The sequence below is a fragment of the Mus pahari genome, chromosome 15 (assembly GCF_900095145.1).
Source record: "Mus pahari chromosome 15, PAHARI_EIJ_v1.1, whole genome shotgun sequence".
Classification (NCBI taxonomy): Eukaryota; Metazoa; Chordata; class Mammalia; order Rodentia; family Muridae; genus Mus; species Mus pahari.
This window is the reverse complement of record NC_034604.1, coordinates 33,894,134-33,911,914: the sequence shown is the minus strand read 5'-3', so window position 1 is coordinate 33,911,914 and position 17,781 is coordinate 33,894,134. Positions and strand designations below refer to the sequence as shown.

General features: G+C 45.0%; 1 protein-coding gene across 9 annotated transcripts in view; it reads left to right on the top strand.

Moving 5' to 3' along the window:
• Fgf1 (fibroblast growth factor 1) overlaps positions 1-13,532 on the top strand; it is a 91,507-nt gene extending 77,975 nt beyond the window's left edge. For 8 of the 9 annotated variants that reach the window (XM_029546783.1, XM_029546784.1, XM_029546785.1 and 5 more), the window contains 2 exons: positions 5,519-5,622; positions 10,033-13,532. In XM_029546783.1, the coding sequence (XP_029402643.1) occupies positions 5,519-5,622; positions 10,033-10,227 (299 nt within the window). In that variant the 3' untranslated portion in view covers positions 10,228-13,532. The remainder of the gene's footprint in view (positions 1-5,518; positions 5,623-10,032) is intronic. The other variant, XM_021214893.2, reaches the window with a different exon arrangement.
• Positions 13,533-17,781: the final 4,249 nt, after the last annotated feature.

Genomic DNA, 17,781 nt, shown 5'->3' with positions numbered 1-17,781 from the left:
TGTTAAAAGACAAGACACCTTCACAAATGTTAGCAAAAACTCTTTTCCATATGTACACACACACACACACACACACTCACACACACACACACACACACACACACACACACACACACACACACTGAAAACCACTGGAATTTTCCCCCCTCCAGTCCATTTTTCCTCTTCTCTGTCTTTAATGTTTTGCAAAGCCTGGTTTGTGGTTACACTTTAATTATAAACTCCACTGACATAAAACAACCTGGCTGAGTTCTGAATGAGGCTGACCTCACTCTGCGTAAACACAACCAAGGACGGGAAGTCTCCAACCCAGAATAAACTGGGCACGTAATCTCTGTGGCCTCTCCCCAGGCAGCAGGCATACAGCGCAGCCATGCCACACAGGAGCAAGGCCCTCCTCTCTGGTCTCCCAGCCCAAGATACCAGCTGCCGCCTTAGCAGTCAAGATCCCTAGCGCAGGACAGGAGTGGACATGGGGTGTGGCCCCAGAGCTCACCTCTCCTGGCACTAGCTACCTTGGATTCTTTTTCCTTCTTTCTGCTCTTAGACAGTAAGGGATCATGTGCCTCTCCATGAACAAGCTTCGGTTACGACCGCATGGAAGCTTATGGATACAGATAGGAAAACAGACACCAGCTGTTCCTTAGGCACAAGGGACTGGGACCCAGGTAGAGGCTGGTGGAGCCTCTGGAAAGCACTAGGCTCCTCTTGAGGAAGTAGGTGTAAGTGCCCAGAGACCACAGGGTGATGAACTGTAAGCATGGAGCCTGGGAGCATGAGCCTCCGAGGTGATCTTGTACATTTCAGGCTGACATTTATGGTTTGTATTCTCAAACCAACATCCTTCAATATCTATGCTGAGCACGAGGTCCTAGGTTCAATGCCCAGCACCAGAAACCAAACACCTACAGGTACACAAGCCTGAATCCCCCTCAGCAAACTTAGGGCCACAGATCCACCAAACACGTGGAGACGGCACTTCATGCTTGCCATAACAGTTCTTGGGAGCCTGAGGCAGGAGAATCACTGCAACTGCCAGGTCAGCCTTGGCTACAGAGGAACACATTATCAGGTTTAAAAAAAAAAAAAAATCTACCACATAAGCCTTTTCTAACCTTCTTCAAGTCAATTTTTAAAAGGCTATGAATTTCTAAGATAATTTCCTATTGACCACTAGATTGCCTTTAGAAAGCTGTTTCCTGTTCTGCCGAATCAAAATTTGCCGTCTCCACTTCAGAACTGAGCTAAAGGAAGTACTCAGCTAGTTTCCGACTTTGTTTTTCAATAATAAGCGATTTGAAATACCCAGGGCCGCTGTCCTTCCTACGCACAGACAGCAGGGGCTCTCTCCCATTGAGGACACCATTCACCTGGCAGTGGGTGTTGAATACAGAGAATGCAGGGCTCCTGTGACCCTCCAGCCCATCCTGCACCCCAGCCTGGTACTTCTGAGTCCTAAGGACACTCACATCTTGTGGGTTCCCTGTACTGAGATGGGGTCACCGATCACTTCAGAGATCACCAGGAGCAAGAAAAGAGTCTTTGGGCCCAAGGTAGCTTGGTAAAGCACCTGCTTGCAAGTCTAAAACCTGAGTGTGGTTTGGTTCGGTTCGGTTTGGTTTGGTTTTGAATAGAATTCCTGTAAAGATTTTGGAAAGAGAGAACAGACTCCACAAAGTTGTCTTCTGACTTCCACGCTTGTGTCATAGCATACACACCCCCTTCCATACACACTTCATACACAAATAATGAAAAAGAGACAAAGAGGAGACAGGAGAGATGGCTCAGCAGTTAAGAGCATTGACTGTTCTTCCAGAGGTCCTGAGTTCAACTCCCAGCAACCACACATGGTGGCTCACAACCATGCCCCCTTCTGGTGTGTCTGAAGACAGAGACAGCGACAGTGTACAGTGTACTCACCTCAAATAAATAAATCCTTTTCTTTAAAAAAAAAAAAAAAAGGACAAAAGGAGGAAGTAAAGAATGAAGGGAGGAAAGAAGAAAGGAAGGAAGGAAAGGACGAGAGTCTTAGATAGCTCTGAGGGCCTATCCACTGACTAGGAATAGACCTTTAAAACATTTCTACCTCTTCCACCCCTGGAAGGCAGAAAGAATTGTGGGAGATGGTCAATCTTTGATAAAAATTTCATAATAGCTCGTGTGTGTGTAGTTATAACACAAAAACATGCACTAGACACAGACCAAGTGCATCACCCACGACCCAGAGATGGTTGCAGAACTGATTTTATAGAACTAGAGAGAACATGGGGATGAATCAGACCCCCTGCACCCCCCAACTAGGGGTCCCCAGTCCCCTGCCCACCTTTTCAGCCTACACTTTGCATACATCAGTCCATGGGCTATACACACTAGTTCATGCTTCGTAGGAAGTTTCCATCAGGGATTTCTTATTTCCCTCTCTTCACTGTATGTTATCTCCAGCTTTTCTCAACAACAACAAAGGTGGGAGAGGTGACAGAAAGAGGGACAGAGTAATGGGGTGGGGGAGGCATGGTGACATCAACTGTCCTTTTTACTCTTGTATCTGCTTTTGTTATTGGGCTGCTAAGTCACAGGTCTGTGTGTCTGTCCTCCCTAGTCCTGTATAAGGCCTGGACCATGTCTGGCACTGTGCATAAACTTTAGTGAACTCATCTGTGTGCACATGAGGGCACAGAATGGCTTTTGATCCTTGCTCCTACTCTGCTGCTACCGGAGGAAGCAATGACAAACAACGTGCTGTGTGGCTAGAGCCTGCATCTTTCTGAGGTCACATCTCCTCCTCCCTTGATGGTTCCCTGCAGCCAGTAGCTGGGAGGGTATAGGTTTGCAGTACTAGAATGGAGTTCCTACTCAGGTTTGGACCTGAGCACTGTTGGCTGGGTGTTGCGTCTCCCTGCCCTGCCCTGCTCACTGAAATATATGTATAGGAAACTCAGCCAGAAAGAAACCCAGTGAAAATGAGCTATGAAACTTGGACATCCTGGAGAAATAAGATTGCTAGAGGAAACATCTGAGCCGACTCTCACCAGCAGACCGTCCCGGGCTGAGGGCTGAGGTCATGAGCTAGGCAGGCCCCCAGCTCTTGTTTACCTCTGTGAGACCTTTCCAAGGCCAGGATGGGATTTCACAGAAGGGAAGAACTTGCCCTCACCTAGCCCTGCAGCAAGAGACAGAACTGGGAAGTGAAAAGCTGTAAAAAACAAACAAACAAACAAACAAACCCTTCCACACTGAGTATGGAGACACAAGTCTGTGATTCTAATACTTGAGCAATAGAGGGGAGAGTATTGACAGTTCAAGGTCATCCTTGACTATGTAGCAAGTTTGAGGCCAGCCTGGGCTACATGAAACCCTACCTCAACAAACAAACAAACAAAAAATCCTAATCTACTGTGGGATCCAGGTCACTAGGTTTTGTAACAGTGGCTTTTACCCACTGAGCCCATCTTACTGGCCCTTACAATTTTTCTTCACAGAACTATACAAACATCTCGACTATTTTTGAATTTTAAAAAAAAGGTTCTCCAAGGCTCTTAACCTCTTCTACCTCACCCCATCCCCTGTAGGAGTCTTGGGCTCCGCTAATCTATTCACTATACTTACAGATTTTTCCCGTTCTAGGCTAGTCAGGGGCAGGGGCCAGTCTCCAGCCTTATGCCTTTCATCCATCTTGACCCCATTAACTCCAGAGAATGTGTTGGAAATGCAATTCCAAACCTGTTGAGGATAGCTTGGCAGAACCATCTCTGTCAACATTAACCTGGTGACATTCACTCAGCAGATACTGTGGACACTGTGTGACAGGAAAATCACACTGTACTATACACATGGGGACTTGAGGAGTCAAGATAGACGAAATTCCTTCCCTTCCTTCCTTTCTGCCTCGCAGATAAATGCTCTAAGTAATGAAACAATTGTATGCTGAGTGTGCACTGGGGAAGCGCGGACCACGGGACCTACTGGCAAAGAGTCACAGCCACCTGAGTAGCTTCTCTGTGAAGATATTTAGGCAGAGGCCTGAAGGAAGAAGAGAGCTAGCCTCGTAAACAACTGGAGGGAGAAGGTGCCAGACAGAGACATAGGATGTGCAAGGATCCTTGGGTACAAAAGAGTTTGGTGAGGGCTAGGGAGATAGTTCAGTCAGGAAGATACTTGCCATGCCAGGATAAGGACACAGGATCAGCTGCCCGAAGACATGTGAAAAAGCTGAGTGTCGCAATAGACGCTTATAATCCCAGTGCTAGGGAAGACAGCAGCAGACAGGTCCCTGGGGCTCGCCGACCACCGCCCAACCTAATCAGAGAGCTCCAGACCTAATGAGAGACTCTATCTCAAAAATCAAAGTGGATAGATTCTGGAAGACAACACACACACAAACGCGCGCGCGCGCGCACACACACACACACACACACACACACACACACAGAGAGACTTAAAAGTTACATAGGTAGAATAGAGGGAACAAGTATGTGATCTGAGGCTGGAGAGAGCTGGGTATCCTTTGGTCTCATGACCATATTCTCAGGGATGAGCAAAGCTAGAGAGACCAGTAGGAATTAAAGCCAGTGGCTCCCAGTTCCCTTCCTATAATTTCAATAAACTCTACTCACCACAGGAAGTTGGAGGAAGTCTTGAGTCTCTAAAGCAGACTTCTGAGGACAGAGAGGTGCATCCTCTAGGGGGTGACATAATTATTTGTCACTTGTATGTGAATTGGAGGATGAGGAGAACAAAGCAGGAAGGGAAAACACTGGCTCATCCATCGAGACACGACCAACTGTTGGGATACAGATAGCTACAGAGTAGAGCAGGAGCAAGCTAGCAAAAAGAGCAAGCCAGAGGCTGGAGCGATGGCTCAGCCATCAAGAGCACTGTCTATTCTGTCAGAGGACCTGGGTTCAAATCCCAGCACCCTCTCCTGAGCACTTCCTCTCTTCCAGGTCTTATTTGGGAGGTTGAGGGGTTCACTGAACCTCACTATGGATAAGTCCCTCCTAGGAAGCAGGGAGTCCTGACTCCCAGGAACTCTCTCCCATCTAGGAAATGAACCATCTCTGGGTTTAAAACATCACCCATCTGCCATCATGTCCCTGTCCGTATCCAGCAGGGTGACAGCTAAAGCAGCTGCCACTGCCTGTTCTACAAAGACTGCTGTACTCCAAGAACTCTGGGGTAGCAGAACCAGGGGAACCAGTATCACTTCTCCCTGTAATTATTTTCCCTCAGGTGACAGAGGGAGAAGGCAGAGGAAGTGAGCGGGTACGCACAGGGTAGATGGGCTGGCAAGCCAGCCCTTGTTTCTCTCTTTCTCTGGAATGTAATTCCCTTGGACAGCTCTCCCTGGAGCAGAAAGGAAAGGAAACTACTGTTTTGATTCACCAAGGGCTGGCTCATCCTCGGAGCTCTACAAAAAAATGGATAAGCAGAATTTTCCATGGCCGGCCGGCCTGGCTGCAGGGCTATTGGCAAACGTGGTGTGTTTGTTGACTTTTACTTGTGTTATTTTTTATTCCAGTTCAGCTGCAGCTCAGTGCGGAAAGCGCGGGCGAAGTGTATATAAAGGGTACGGAGACCGGCCAGTACTTGGCCATGGACACCGAAGGGCTTTTATACGGCTCGGTAAGTGTGAGAGGCTGATGCCTCCAGACTCAGCCAAGGCCTGAGGTTTCCAGACGTCTTTTTACACGAAGCAATGCACATGAGACACCGTCAATTAGTCTTTGTTTGTCTTTCCAGTACTACGATTCCCACCCTCTATCTTGCCTGATTTTAGGCACAGACATAAAAGGGTTTCTTGTGGTATCCTCTCAAAAATCCTCAGTTTATCATACGGACACAGGGGAAAGGAAGGGTGACTGGTACTTGAGTAACTTTTCAGGTACTCATTTTATAATACCCAATCCTACCTTATCCATTCTATCCAAAAATGTTCCTTGAGTCGAGTGAGGGCTGTGTGTGTCTCTTAATGTTGTGCCTGGGGGCCGGGGGTGGCACCTACTTGCACATGAGGACCTAAGGGTCAGAGAACAACCTTGGCTATCAGTCCTCCGGGGATGTCAACTTTTAAAAGAAAAAAAAAAGTCAGGGTCCCTCGCTAGCCTAGAACTTGCCAAGCAGACTAGGCTAGCTAGCCAGAAAACCCAGGGTCCACCTGTCTGCTGGTACCCAGTGCTAGGGCAAACACACCATTGTGCCTGACTTTTTTTTTTTTTTTTTTTTTTTTTTTTTTTATGGACACTGAAGTTAGGTGTACTGTGTATATTATTTCCCAGGCTTCTTAATTGTTTTAATAAAAAAAATCACAATTACAGTCCTTTAAAGTTTAAAACAAAAATTCAATTGTATTAAAATTTGAAGATAATGTTTTTCATTCCAGGATCACCTAAAATGTTAAGCAAATGTTAGGAGTTCAATTTGACATTCATCTGTAGGATGAATGAGCCCCATGGAAAAATGGCATCTAATTGTTTCTTAGTAGCTAAGGCTCTATCTGTCCCTTCCTTCTTGGAGTCAGAGCTCCGTGCTGGTCTGACTGAGTAAACCTTGCCTTAGTGGAAAAGGGGGCAGAAATAGATGCAATGTGACTGATCCCTTTGGGTATCTCTGCTCCAAGAATTATGCCGAGAGAGGTCAAATCAACTTTCAAAGTTTTTTGGATTCAGTGTTCCCATCTCTGCATCTGAGCACTTATCTTGCCTGTAATTTGTAACCCAATTCTTCCCTTTCAGGAAGATGATGCTTACAAAAGACAGTCTGTAGGGCAGGCTCAGTCTGATCGGGCCTTCAGAGGTATCAAATTGCCAAACCGGCATAGGCACAAGAAGCCTACCAGTGCGGACACAGTGCAGTTCTCCCATGGCCCACTAGAGGGCAGGAGATGGAATCCTGTCACAGGAGAAGATGACGTCAGGTGGTTGGAGTTGGGCAGTGACTGCTGCTACACAGGAAATAGACTTTAAGGCAGTTTTTCCAATCAGTTATCAAATCAGTCAACCGATCAACCATTCCCTCTTAGACTCACAAATGAAGCTCACACTTGTCCACTGTGAAACTTGTCTATAGCCACAACAGTACCAACCTCACTCACATAGATGGTTCAAGGAGACAGTTCAAGGAGAACTTGCTCACTAGCTTCTGGCACTTGGGGGACACTGCACTGGTGACGCCTCTAAGACAAACAAGCAGCTTGTGTGCACCACATTCTCACTATGTCTTAAAGATCATGGCATGGCTTTTAGCTTTTTTTTTTTTTTAATTGAAACTAATTTTGACATTTATTCTAATGTTTTACACTTGAATACTAATGTTGAGGGAGAACTACGTGAAACTATTGTCCTGCAGACTCCCAGGAGGCAGGGAGGAACTCTTCTCCTACATCAACTGAGGTCATCATTATAAGTCACCCAAATATGATCTTAGCATGTCATACCTAAGAGTCTTCACATATACCAAACTGACAAAGAAACATTCTAACACAGCTAAAGGCTCTACCTCATGCCCTGAACAAGTTTTAGGCATGCATCCATTCTGGTCTATGTAGATGGGTTTTTTTTTATTTTGAAAACTTTAGTTTGAAACACTGTATAACAGAATATGAACACAGTTATCTACAGGGGTGGCAGGTGGGTGGGTTTATCATACACTAATGGCTTCCTGTAGTTTCCAAATTTTCTACAGTGAGTGTATGTCTCCTAAGTAATTGGGGGAAAGTGTGCTAAATATAAAAATAGAAACAACCCCAACAATAGGCATGAATCAAGAGCTGAGGAACACGTTGCCAGCACTGTGCCAAGGGTAGAACAAGACAGAAAGCCTGACTGAAGGACGCAGTACCTCTGAGATGGCTGGCCAGCTCAGCCATGACTCAGCCACTCTGCCTGTCGGCTGCACCAGGGTGACAGAGAAAAACAGGTGCAGAACGTGACCATCCCCACTTTCATCAGTGAACACCTAGGGCCATGACAGGGTGATGCTATTATAGGGTCATGACAACCCACACAGTCCACTATCTCCTCCTTCCTTCTGTCGCAACAATGTGCCCAGTACTAGTGTCTGGACCAAGTTCCTCCAGAGGCATAGTCATTCAATTAAATACTATATTTATATCCTATTTTGTTCCAGAAGGGTCCACAATGTCTCACCCAGGTGTCATTTCCTTTGACTATAAATGAATAAGAAGCTGAACACTTCCTGTTGCATAGTTCCTTGCTAATAAAAGCTAACTCTGGGGCTGGGATGTACTCAGTAGTAAGCTGTTTGCTTAGCAGGAATCTGGCTCCTATCCAAGCAGGAAGAAAGAAAGAATTCTGTTAACCTACCCCTAGGTAATGAGGAGACATCACCTCCCTTTATATCTGTGTATAAAGGGAGATACAAGACCAGAATGACTAATGAGGTTCCACCTTTCTGCTCAGCATACCCTAATAAAATAAACATGCCCACGCATAAAGAAGAATGAATGATCTGATCATAAACCATGAGAAAGGGAATCACAAATCAACTGTGGGTAAAGAGTCCATAAAGATCATGTGACTTGAAGAACGCACAGTCAGATATGGCAGGTCATCAAAAAAACAGTGTCCAACCTAAGAGTTCCCACATTGTTGCCTTAAATCCAAATTGAGAGTGTTCATTCCAAAATCTGGTGCAATCAAATAATTGAAACATTAGTTTTTTCTCCCTCTTAATAGATAGATTGTAGGTAAATTGTCAACTGACAGACATTTTCTAAGTAACCACATTATTAATATGCTTGGGCTGTTTCAATAATCCTACAGTTGCACCAGATTCCACTGCGAGGAGGGAACTGTATCCCCTCTACTGATCACCTTGCCATAGACATTTATTGCCAGTACAATAGCCAGTACTTCAAAGCCCACCTCAAAAATAGGCCTTTACCTTCATTCAACTGCCTTGTAATGATAAACTCTTAGAAGTGAAATTGTTGGATCAATGATAATGCAAGTTATAGGGTTTCGAATATAGCTTGGTGTTGGGTACTTGCCCAGCATATGGGGAGATTTAAGTTCAATTTGCAGTACTGGAAAAGAAAGGGAAGGGAGAGGGAAAGAAGGAGTGTGGGGTAGAGAGAGAGAGAGAGGTGTTTCAGATTTTGATACCTATCTTCAAGCCATACTCAGAAAGATAGCATAACTAACAAATGATTAAATTGTTGTTTGTTTGTTTTTTATTTGTTTTGTTCTTCTTAGACACAGGGTTTCTCTGCGTAATAGCCCTGGCTGTCTTGGAACCTGACCAGCCCTAGCTGTCCTGAAACTCGTTCTGTAGACCAAAATGGCTTCAAACTCACAAAGATTCCCCTGCCTCTGCCTCCTGCATGCTGGGATTAAAGGTGTACACCACCACACTTGGTCATTAATATTTTAACTTCACTTTTCCTTGGTAGGGATATTGAATACGTTTTCATACATTTATTTCCCAGTATTAAAACAATAACTAAAGATGGACATGGGGGTGCATGTGTTTAATCCCAGCACTCAAGAGGCAGATGAATCTCTGTGAGTCCAGACTGGTCCCCAAAGTGAGTTCCAGAGAAACCCTTGAAAAAAAAAAAACAAGAAAACAAAAATAACAATAGAAAAACACAGCAGATAAGTAGAATATGACCTCAATAGATTATGAATTTATATCCATAGGTCCTTATACATTTTATGTGTTTGATGACATAAGGGACAGTATTCGTGAACTGTTAACTGTTGTCTAAATCTGGGAACAGTTCTGTGATAGAGCACTTGCCTGGCTCTATAGGTCCATGCAAGGCAGATGGAAGAGAATCAGGAGTTCAAGGCATGTCTCAAAACTACAACAGAAATACAATGAAGCTCCAGTATATGTTTTTATGCTTAGGGCAAATTTTACATATGTATTCATGTTAATGATGATTCTGAGGCAGAAACCCAGCCTTTCGGTGAAAAATCGCCAGTACAAAAGAAATGTTCAGATTTTCACACAGCTGGTGAACAGCACTTACTAACTGTGCTCCCCCCCCCTTGGTTTCTATCATTTTAGCAGACACCAAGTGAGGAATGTCTGTTCCTGGAAAGGCTGGAAGAAAACCATTATAACACTTACACCTCCAAGAAGCATGCAGAGAAGAACTGGTTTGTGGGCCTCAAGAAGAACGGGAGCTGTAAGCGCGGTCCTCGGACTCACTATGGCCAAAAAGCCATTTTGTTTCTGCCCCTCCCGGTGTCTTCTGACTAGAGGAATCTGTTCTGGGTGCTCCCTATTTTGGTTGACCCTACTATGTTCCCTTGACCATTGGCTGCGCTAACCCTCAGCCCACAGAGCCAGAATTTGTAAGCAGTGCTTCTAAAATAGCCAGTTCACTTTTCTGCTGAGCCCTTCCCCACCACCCCAGTACAGTTTGGAACACAGGGACCAAATTGCTTCAAGGGGACAACTGGCTGGCCATTGTAGGTCTGGGTTTGGATATCCAGATGCTTCAGGGCACCTGCTATAAGCTGGACCTCATGATGCAAAGAAGGGGGCCATAGGAAGCACCCAGAGGGGTCTAAGAAGTGGGTTCTTTCTGTAGCTGCATGCTCTTTCCCCTTCTGAGCAATCCCTGGTTTTGAATACCCCAGGCAATTAGCATGACTACCCTCCCCCCTACCAGAACCTCACAAATATCAGTAAAGCAACCGGTAGTGAGGCTGAAGGAAATTCATGATAGAGAGAACTCCACCCCCACCCCCACATATGCACAAGACTTAAAACCAAAAGGGAGTGTGGCATAAGGGAGTGTGGCATTCCGTGGACAGCCTAGAAGCTCAGAACAGAGTAAGAAGGCAAGGCTCAGCCACAAGGAGTCAGCCCTGCAGTTATTACCAAGTTACCAAGGAAACATCCACAGTCAGGAAAAGAGCCCCGGAAATGGTTTCTTAGTAATGGCAAGCACAAAGATCTGGGGGTCTGAAGAGTGGGCGTAGGAGCAAGGAAACAGGATGTCTTCAGCTGTGGATGTTAGCCTCTAAAAAGGGAAGCTGTTAGACGGGAGGAGGAGGAGGAGAGAAAAAGTAAGATCATGTCACTGTGTACTTGGCCACCAGGAAACTGGGGCTGTGAGGGTCCCAGTATGATGGCTCCAAATAGCCCATGCATTCAGATCATCTGTATTCAGATCCATTTGTATGACTGTGAAACCTGATTTGGTAGGGCTGGTGTTGGGTAGGTCTGTGTCTTGAAAAGGCCCCCAGGTCCCATAGATGCTGCTGACTTCCCCACCATGCTTTCAAGAGCAGCCCCAGTGAATGCTGTTCAAATGAAGGTTGCTCAGACTTCAGCCTCTTTTGCCTCCAGTGCCTGGGTTTCCCTGGGTATCCATCCAGGAAGTGTCCATAGTTAGTGAAGCATGGTTTCAAGGCACCTTGGCCCAGTGACTATAAGATGCCCACTCAGAAGTCACTGAACCCACACTTCAAAAAAAAAAAAAAAGTTCAACCTCACCAAAAGCTTTTCCCAAGAGACCATTTCTGTTACCATTAATTCTCCAAACTGGCTTCCTCCTTAAAGTAAACTTGGCCCAAGTGCCCAGCAAATTAGAAACACTATTCATCTCTGACATAGGACACAAACGCCATGAGAAGGCCTTTCACACGCCAATTCAATATACTGTGAGACTTATCTTTTCGTCGCATTTTATATATCTTGAAGGCATTAAACAGATTCACAATCAGCCACAGAGAATAACAGCATAGGATGTAAAAGCTTCTTAGTTATCTAACATGCTACATTCATTCATGAGGCCTTTCCTCTTTGTCTCCTACTGTGCTTTAAGAATGGGTATCTAGGAGCTGGTGAGATGGCTTAGCAATAAAGAGGGCACACTGATTTTGTAAAGGACAGGAGTTCAGTTCCTAGCACTCACACTGTGATGCTCAGATCCAATTCTAACTCCAACTCCTGAGACATGCTGTCCTCTTCTGGCCTCCAGGGGTACTGCATGCACATGTACAAACACATACTTTTTCAGAAATATAAACCAATGATATGGTGGTTGTAGATTAAAACTGATGACAGTGTTCACTTGTTTGACGGGGATCTAAAGTAATTATTTGCTGGAAAAAAAATTCCTTATAACAACACTGTCATATGACCCTCTTGAGAGTTCAGAGTGCTAATGGAGGAACTAAACTGGGTTATTTCAAAACATGGTTAATAATAATATTCTTTCAGATGTGGTGATGCACGCCTTTAATCCCAGCACTCAGGTGGCAGAGGCAGGTGGATCTCTGTAAGACTGAGGCTAACCTGGTCTACACAGTGAGTTCCTGGGCAGCCAGGGGTATATAGGAAGGCCCTGTATCTTTTTTTTTTAATCATAATAATGTTTTACTTTTTTTTACAAAAAGATGATTCATGACATTTTAAAGTCTATAACTTAAATAATGTTTCTGTTTTGTTTTAGTAAATCGTAGGCACACTGGAGATAATACAGTATGGCTTCCCATGTCTTTATATAAAGATTTGGCCAGGAAAAGTATACAGAGATGAAATCTATGATATTTAGAATAGTGAGTAGTTTTTTATCAAATGAACCAAACACAAGTATAACATTGATCAAGACAAATTAAAAACCACTGCACAAGGATGAAATGGAGTCTGAGACCCCAGAGACCCAAAGCACTGATGATGTTCATTGTAGCCTTAACTGTCAACCTAGTCACAATCCGGGTATTTGCTCAACATATGCTGCAGACCCAATGTGTGTCAGGCACAGGATATGGCCCCCGAGGACATTGTCTGTCAGCTGTCCTCTCCCTGGGCATATATTTGTAAAAAGAGACGCTGTGGATTCATTTCCTTCTGTCAAGTCAAAACATGGACTTTGTAGTTTCCTACGGAATCAACGGTATGTTCTAGAAACCCCGAACAGTCAGTAATACCACCCCACCCCCACAAAGTGACAGAGACAAGCTTTGCAAAGTAAACCCAGGACTTCCAATGTTAGTCCTCTCAGAGGAGTGGACTAGTTTCAAATCAGGAAGAAGAAAAAAAAAAAAAAAAAAAAGCAAGCTGTCGGATCTTACAGAAAGGGAGCAGAGAACCGGTCCCTGTGCTGTTGGGAACACTGATCATAGGAACATTCGGTTGTGTATGAAGTCCCGAGACCATCTGCTTGTCACGTGCCTCCTGTATGCACTCAATTCCAAGCTGACTGCAACCTGGTGTCCAACACTCACTACGAACTGTGGGGAGCATATGGGCTTTTGACAATTAGTGACACAGTGGATATGGAGCTGGGTGTATCCCCTGATGGCCAGCAGTGTGCCCATACAGAAATCCTAACTGGTACGTCAGCTGCCATTGAAGATGAGGCCCCTGCTTTGCGTTGAAGGCAGTGGAGCCCAAGTCCTCAGCTCTTCAGAGAACACCGCCTAAAGCAATCATGGTCCCTGGCTGCAAAGCAGGCTCTGATGGAGATGACGCCTGATGTTCACTCTGCACCCATACTGTATTACACTCTGCAGCTTATTGATATTAATAAATGTTGTATTCATGGCTGACTTCTCTCCAGGTTTCTAAGCATCTCTCTGTGGAAGGACACTGGGCATCCCTGAGGTGACATGCAGAGGAACCAGCTGCTTCCTGTTCCACCATCATCTTCCTAATAGATAGGAGATGCTAAAGCCGAGTGAGAAAGGCTAAGAGACAAGCAGTCTCACGTTGTCTGGAAACAAGGCGGTAGGAGGGGTTGTCTAGGTCTCAGGAAGGTGAATAATCTGGAAACTTGCAGGTACTCTTCATGACTCGGGCTTTTTCTCCCTTGTGTAAGGTATGTGAGATCACACTGCTGTTATCAAGCTAATGTGCTTCTGCTTAGGAAAAGATATTATGAACAGGAAAAATTAAGGATTTATTCAAAAATTTAGATCCAATGTCAAAAAAACTACATACCTTTAAGACCTCTGATGAGAGACTTAGGGACAAGTACGCTGTTCCCTAGCATATAGCAGAGTTATGTGCCTCGCCCCCCCCCCCTCACACACACAGAGAGAGGGAGAGGGAGAGCTATTCATGTACATACACACACACAAAAAAAAAAACCAATCAGATGCAACATGCACTCTGTCTTAGTTAGGATTTTACTGCTGTCAATAAACACCATGACCAAGGCAACTCTTATAAAGGACAACATTTAATTGGGGCTGGTTTACAGGTTCAGAGGTTCAGTCCATTATCATCAAGATGGGGAACATGGCAGCATCCAGGCAGTCACGGTGCAGAAGGAGCTGAGAGTTCTACATCTTCATCTGAAGGCTGCTAGAAGACTGGCTTCCAGGCAGCTAGGATGAGAGTCTTAAAACCCAGGCCCACAGTGACACACCTACTCCAACAGGGCCATACCTGCTAATGGTGCCATGCCCTACAAGCATACAAGCATACACAAACAATCACACACTCACTCTGTAATTACAATCGATCGCTCCTTCTCCTTCTAACATTGGATTAAGTGCTGGCGAGAGGACTCGGAAGTCCATGGTGCTTGCAGTGTGAGCCTGGCAACCCAAGTTTGATCCCTAGAGCCCATGTAAAGATGAAAGGAGAGGATCCACTTCACAAGGCTGCCCTCATGTGTATCATGACACGTATGCTCGCTAACAGTAGTAAGAGGAAGAGGAGGAGGAGGAGGGAGGGAGGAGGGGGAAGAAGAGGAGGAGGAAAAAGAAGAACAAGGACAAGAACAACAAGAAAAAGAATGCAAGTTGCCTTAAGTGGTACTTTAGAGTTTTTGAAGCTCTCCCAACCCCTGCCAGAACCCAGAGTATGGAAACCTTTACACATACACACAGCTGAAACACAATTTTGCAAAATGTATGGGGTACACTGTGTTCTTTCTGTGAACTCAAAGGTGCTGGTCAAGCAGAGCTCGGTTCCAAAGTACAACTTTAGTGGGTCACAACCACAGTTTGAAAAAAAACAAAACAAAACAAAACAAAACAAAAAAAACACTAGCTTAAAGCCACCACTCTCCTTTCCAAAGATGAAGGGGCCCAATTATGATTTTGTGCTGTGACTGTAGTGTTTACAAAGATGTGGCTTTCTCGAGTAAATAGGACAAGGGGACTTCCTGTGATGCAGGCACCATCTGTTCTAAAGCTCCGTGTGTCCTCTGAGCCCTGAGTGACGCATAGTGAGCAAAACCATGAGCTGGCCAAGCATTTTGGTGACCTCCAAGACAGGCCTGCACGTTTCTGCTGCAGGAATCCTGGAGACTCAAGGCTACTTCCTTTTCCTTGAGAATTCTCACACATTGGAGCTTAAGGTTACCCCTCGCTGGCTCCCACAGTCTTTATCTCTCTAACCTTTATTGGTCCCCAGAGGAGTCCCATTTCATCATAATTCCTATGAAACTCACGAATGGGCTGTGCCAGGAAAAGGCTATAAACCTGGGGCCTTTGAGTATCCGTTTCTGGAAATGACCTTCTCACCACTTACCTGCCTAAACACACACAAAAAATTTTTTTACCAACATATGCCTCAGTAATGGGGCAAACACCATTTCTGCTACAATGTAACTTGGATGCGGAGTTTGGAATTTCCACTTTTGATGAGCCAACTTTTAGAAGGTAACTCTGTGCCTTTTAAGTGTTTGAGAGGGTAGGACAGCTGAGACTCTGCCTCTTAGGGGTGCACTTGACTACAAAGAGCAAAAGGGAAAGGAAATAATCACTTCTGATGCTTCGATGGTAGAATCCCTGTTTGCTAAAGAGCTCGAAAGAGGAGTCCCAGGTCCAAAACCCAGGGAGATTCTTGTCATATTGGCTACCATAGAAAAAAGGTGTCTTCAACTGCACTTTTCATAAACTAACCATTTTTTTCTTTGTCCATTTTCATATGTGTATAAGTGGTATGCATGTGTGGATACATGTTTTGGATGTGTATGGACATACTTGGGGGAATATGCACTCACATGTGTGGACATACTTGGGGGGGGATGCATTCACATGGGTGTGGGCATGCATATAAAGGTCCAAGGTTGTTGTTACAAATCATCCTCTATCGCTGTTCCATGTTAGTCATTGAGACAAGGTTTCTCAATCAATCCAGGGGTCACTGATACAGCTGGTCTTCCCAGCAGGCTCATCTGGGACTCTCTATCTCTCTACCTTCTAACGCTGGAATGATTACAAGCAGACCATCCCACTCATCTGGCATCTATGTATGTTCTTGGGGGGGGGGGGAAGTTAAATTCCATCCTCACACATGCACTGTGAACATTTTAACCACTGAGTCATCTCCGCCAGTCCGCAAAAGTTGTCAGGAGCAATTATGATGCTGTAGGGAGATTGAAGGCCAAATGAACTGTGAAACCTATATATTCTCCATTTCAAAGGCATCAGTGGTCATTTCTTTCACAGTCATTAAAATAACATAATCCTCCCCTCAAACCCATCATCTACTCTCCCTAAGGAGAAACTCCTTTTGCTATTGCACGTAAGACTCACTCTGAATTTCAGCTAGAGTTCAAGGCATGGGGATGTGACATCAGGCAGGCATATCATCCCTACTGACACTCAAGCTTTGGGGAGCTGTGCTAGAGGACATCTGGAATCTCCCTGAAACATCAGTCCCACTTCGCAACTGACATAGTGGCCACAGCATATTACACTGTTAATTTTACACCATAGTTATTAAAACAAGAAATGAGGTCACACACTACCCGAAGCAGAGAAGGGGGTTTTTACTTCATCCAATCACATACTGTAGGATGTGATCACATAATTTGGGGGTCTTCTGATGGGTTACAAATGTCTGTGATGTGGGGAGGAGGTATTTCCCAAATTGCTTCCACCTCCTACCCCATCACGCCACACAGGCTAAATTTACACACGCAGCGGCTAAACACTGGTATCCGTCTTATTACATAAACAAGCAAAACCTCACCCAGCCTTAGCTGTGCTTTTCTTTCAGCCTTAATGAAGGGTTGGGTCCTCCCTGCTGGGAACTCTGTTCCGTGTAAGAAACTGATCTGCTTGGGCCAAGCGTTTGAGGATGTGAACGTAGAAAGCAAATTACACAGAAATAGACTTCGCTGCGATTTTCACATCTCATGGTTTCCTATCATGGGAAAACGACGTGTAGAGTCTGGCCCAATGATACATAAGTATAAGATGTTAGATTCTCTTACCCATGTACCTTAGCCAAAAAAAAAAAAAAAAGCTTTCTTCTCTGAAGTAGGTGAGAGGAATGTTCTCGTAGACCAACTTCTTCTGTGTGAGATGGAAAGTCAGGACTTTTGGAGCCTGGGGGGTGACCAACTGTGTCAAGCCTCCAGCTTAACATTTCTTGTGAAAATGAAGAGGAAAACCTATGACTCTCTCAGAATAGATTGCCTATTAAGACCTGGACAATGGTACAAGCTCTGGGCAGGCCAGGCTTTCTCTGACATCGTAGAGGCCCCAGAAGGCTGGGACAAGAGAATACACACAATGGGCATGTGGGGCTACCAGATGGTCACTCAATATTTAACCGAGTGGAAAAGAGAGATGAGGTTTAGGACTGCTTGAAAATGTGTATGACACCTGGACCTCTGGGGCAGATCTGAGAGGCCAGGGGGCACCCAGTACCGCCCTCCAAAACAGCAACAGGAAGTAGAAGCATCTAGCCTTGATGGTACATGAACTCATCCACTTATTAATCATTTACCCTCTACCCTCATAGGAGTTGGCATGCAAGCAGGAGATGCTATCCATATCAGTAATATGATCAGGGAGATTGTAAAGGCTAAAGGAGATGAAGAGACCGCTAGGG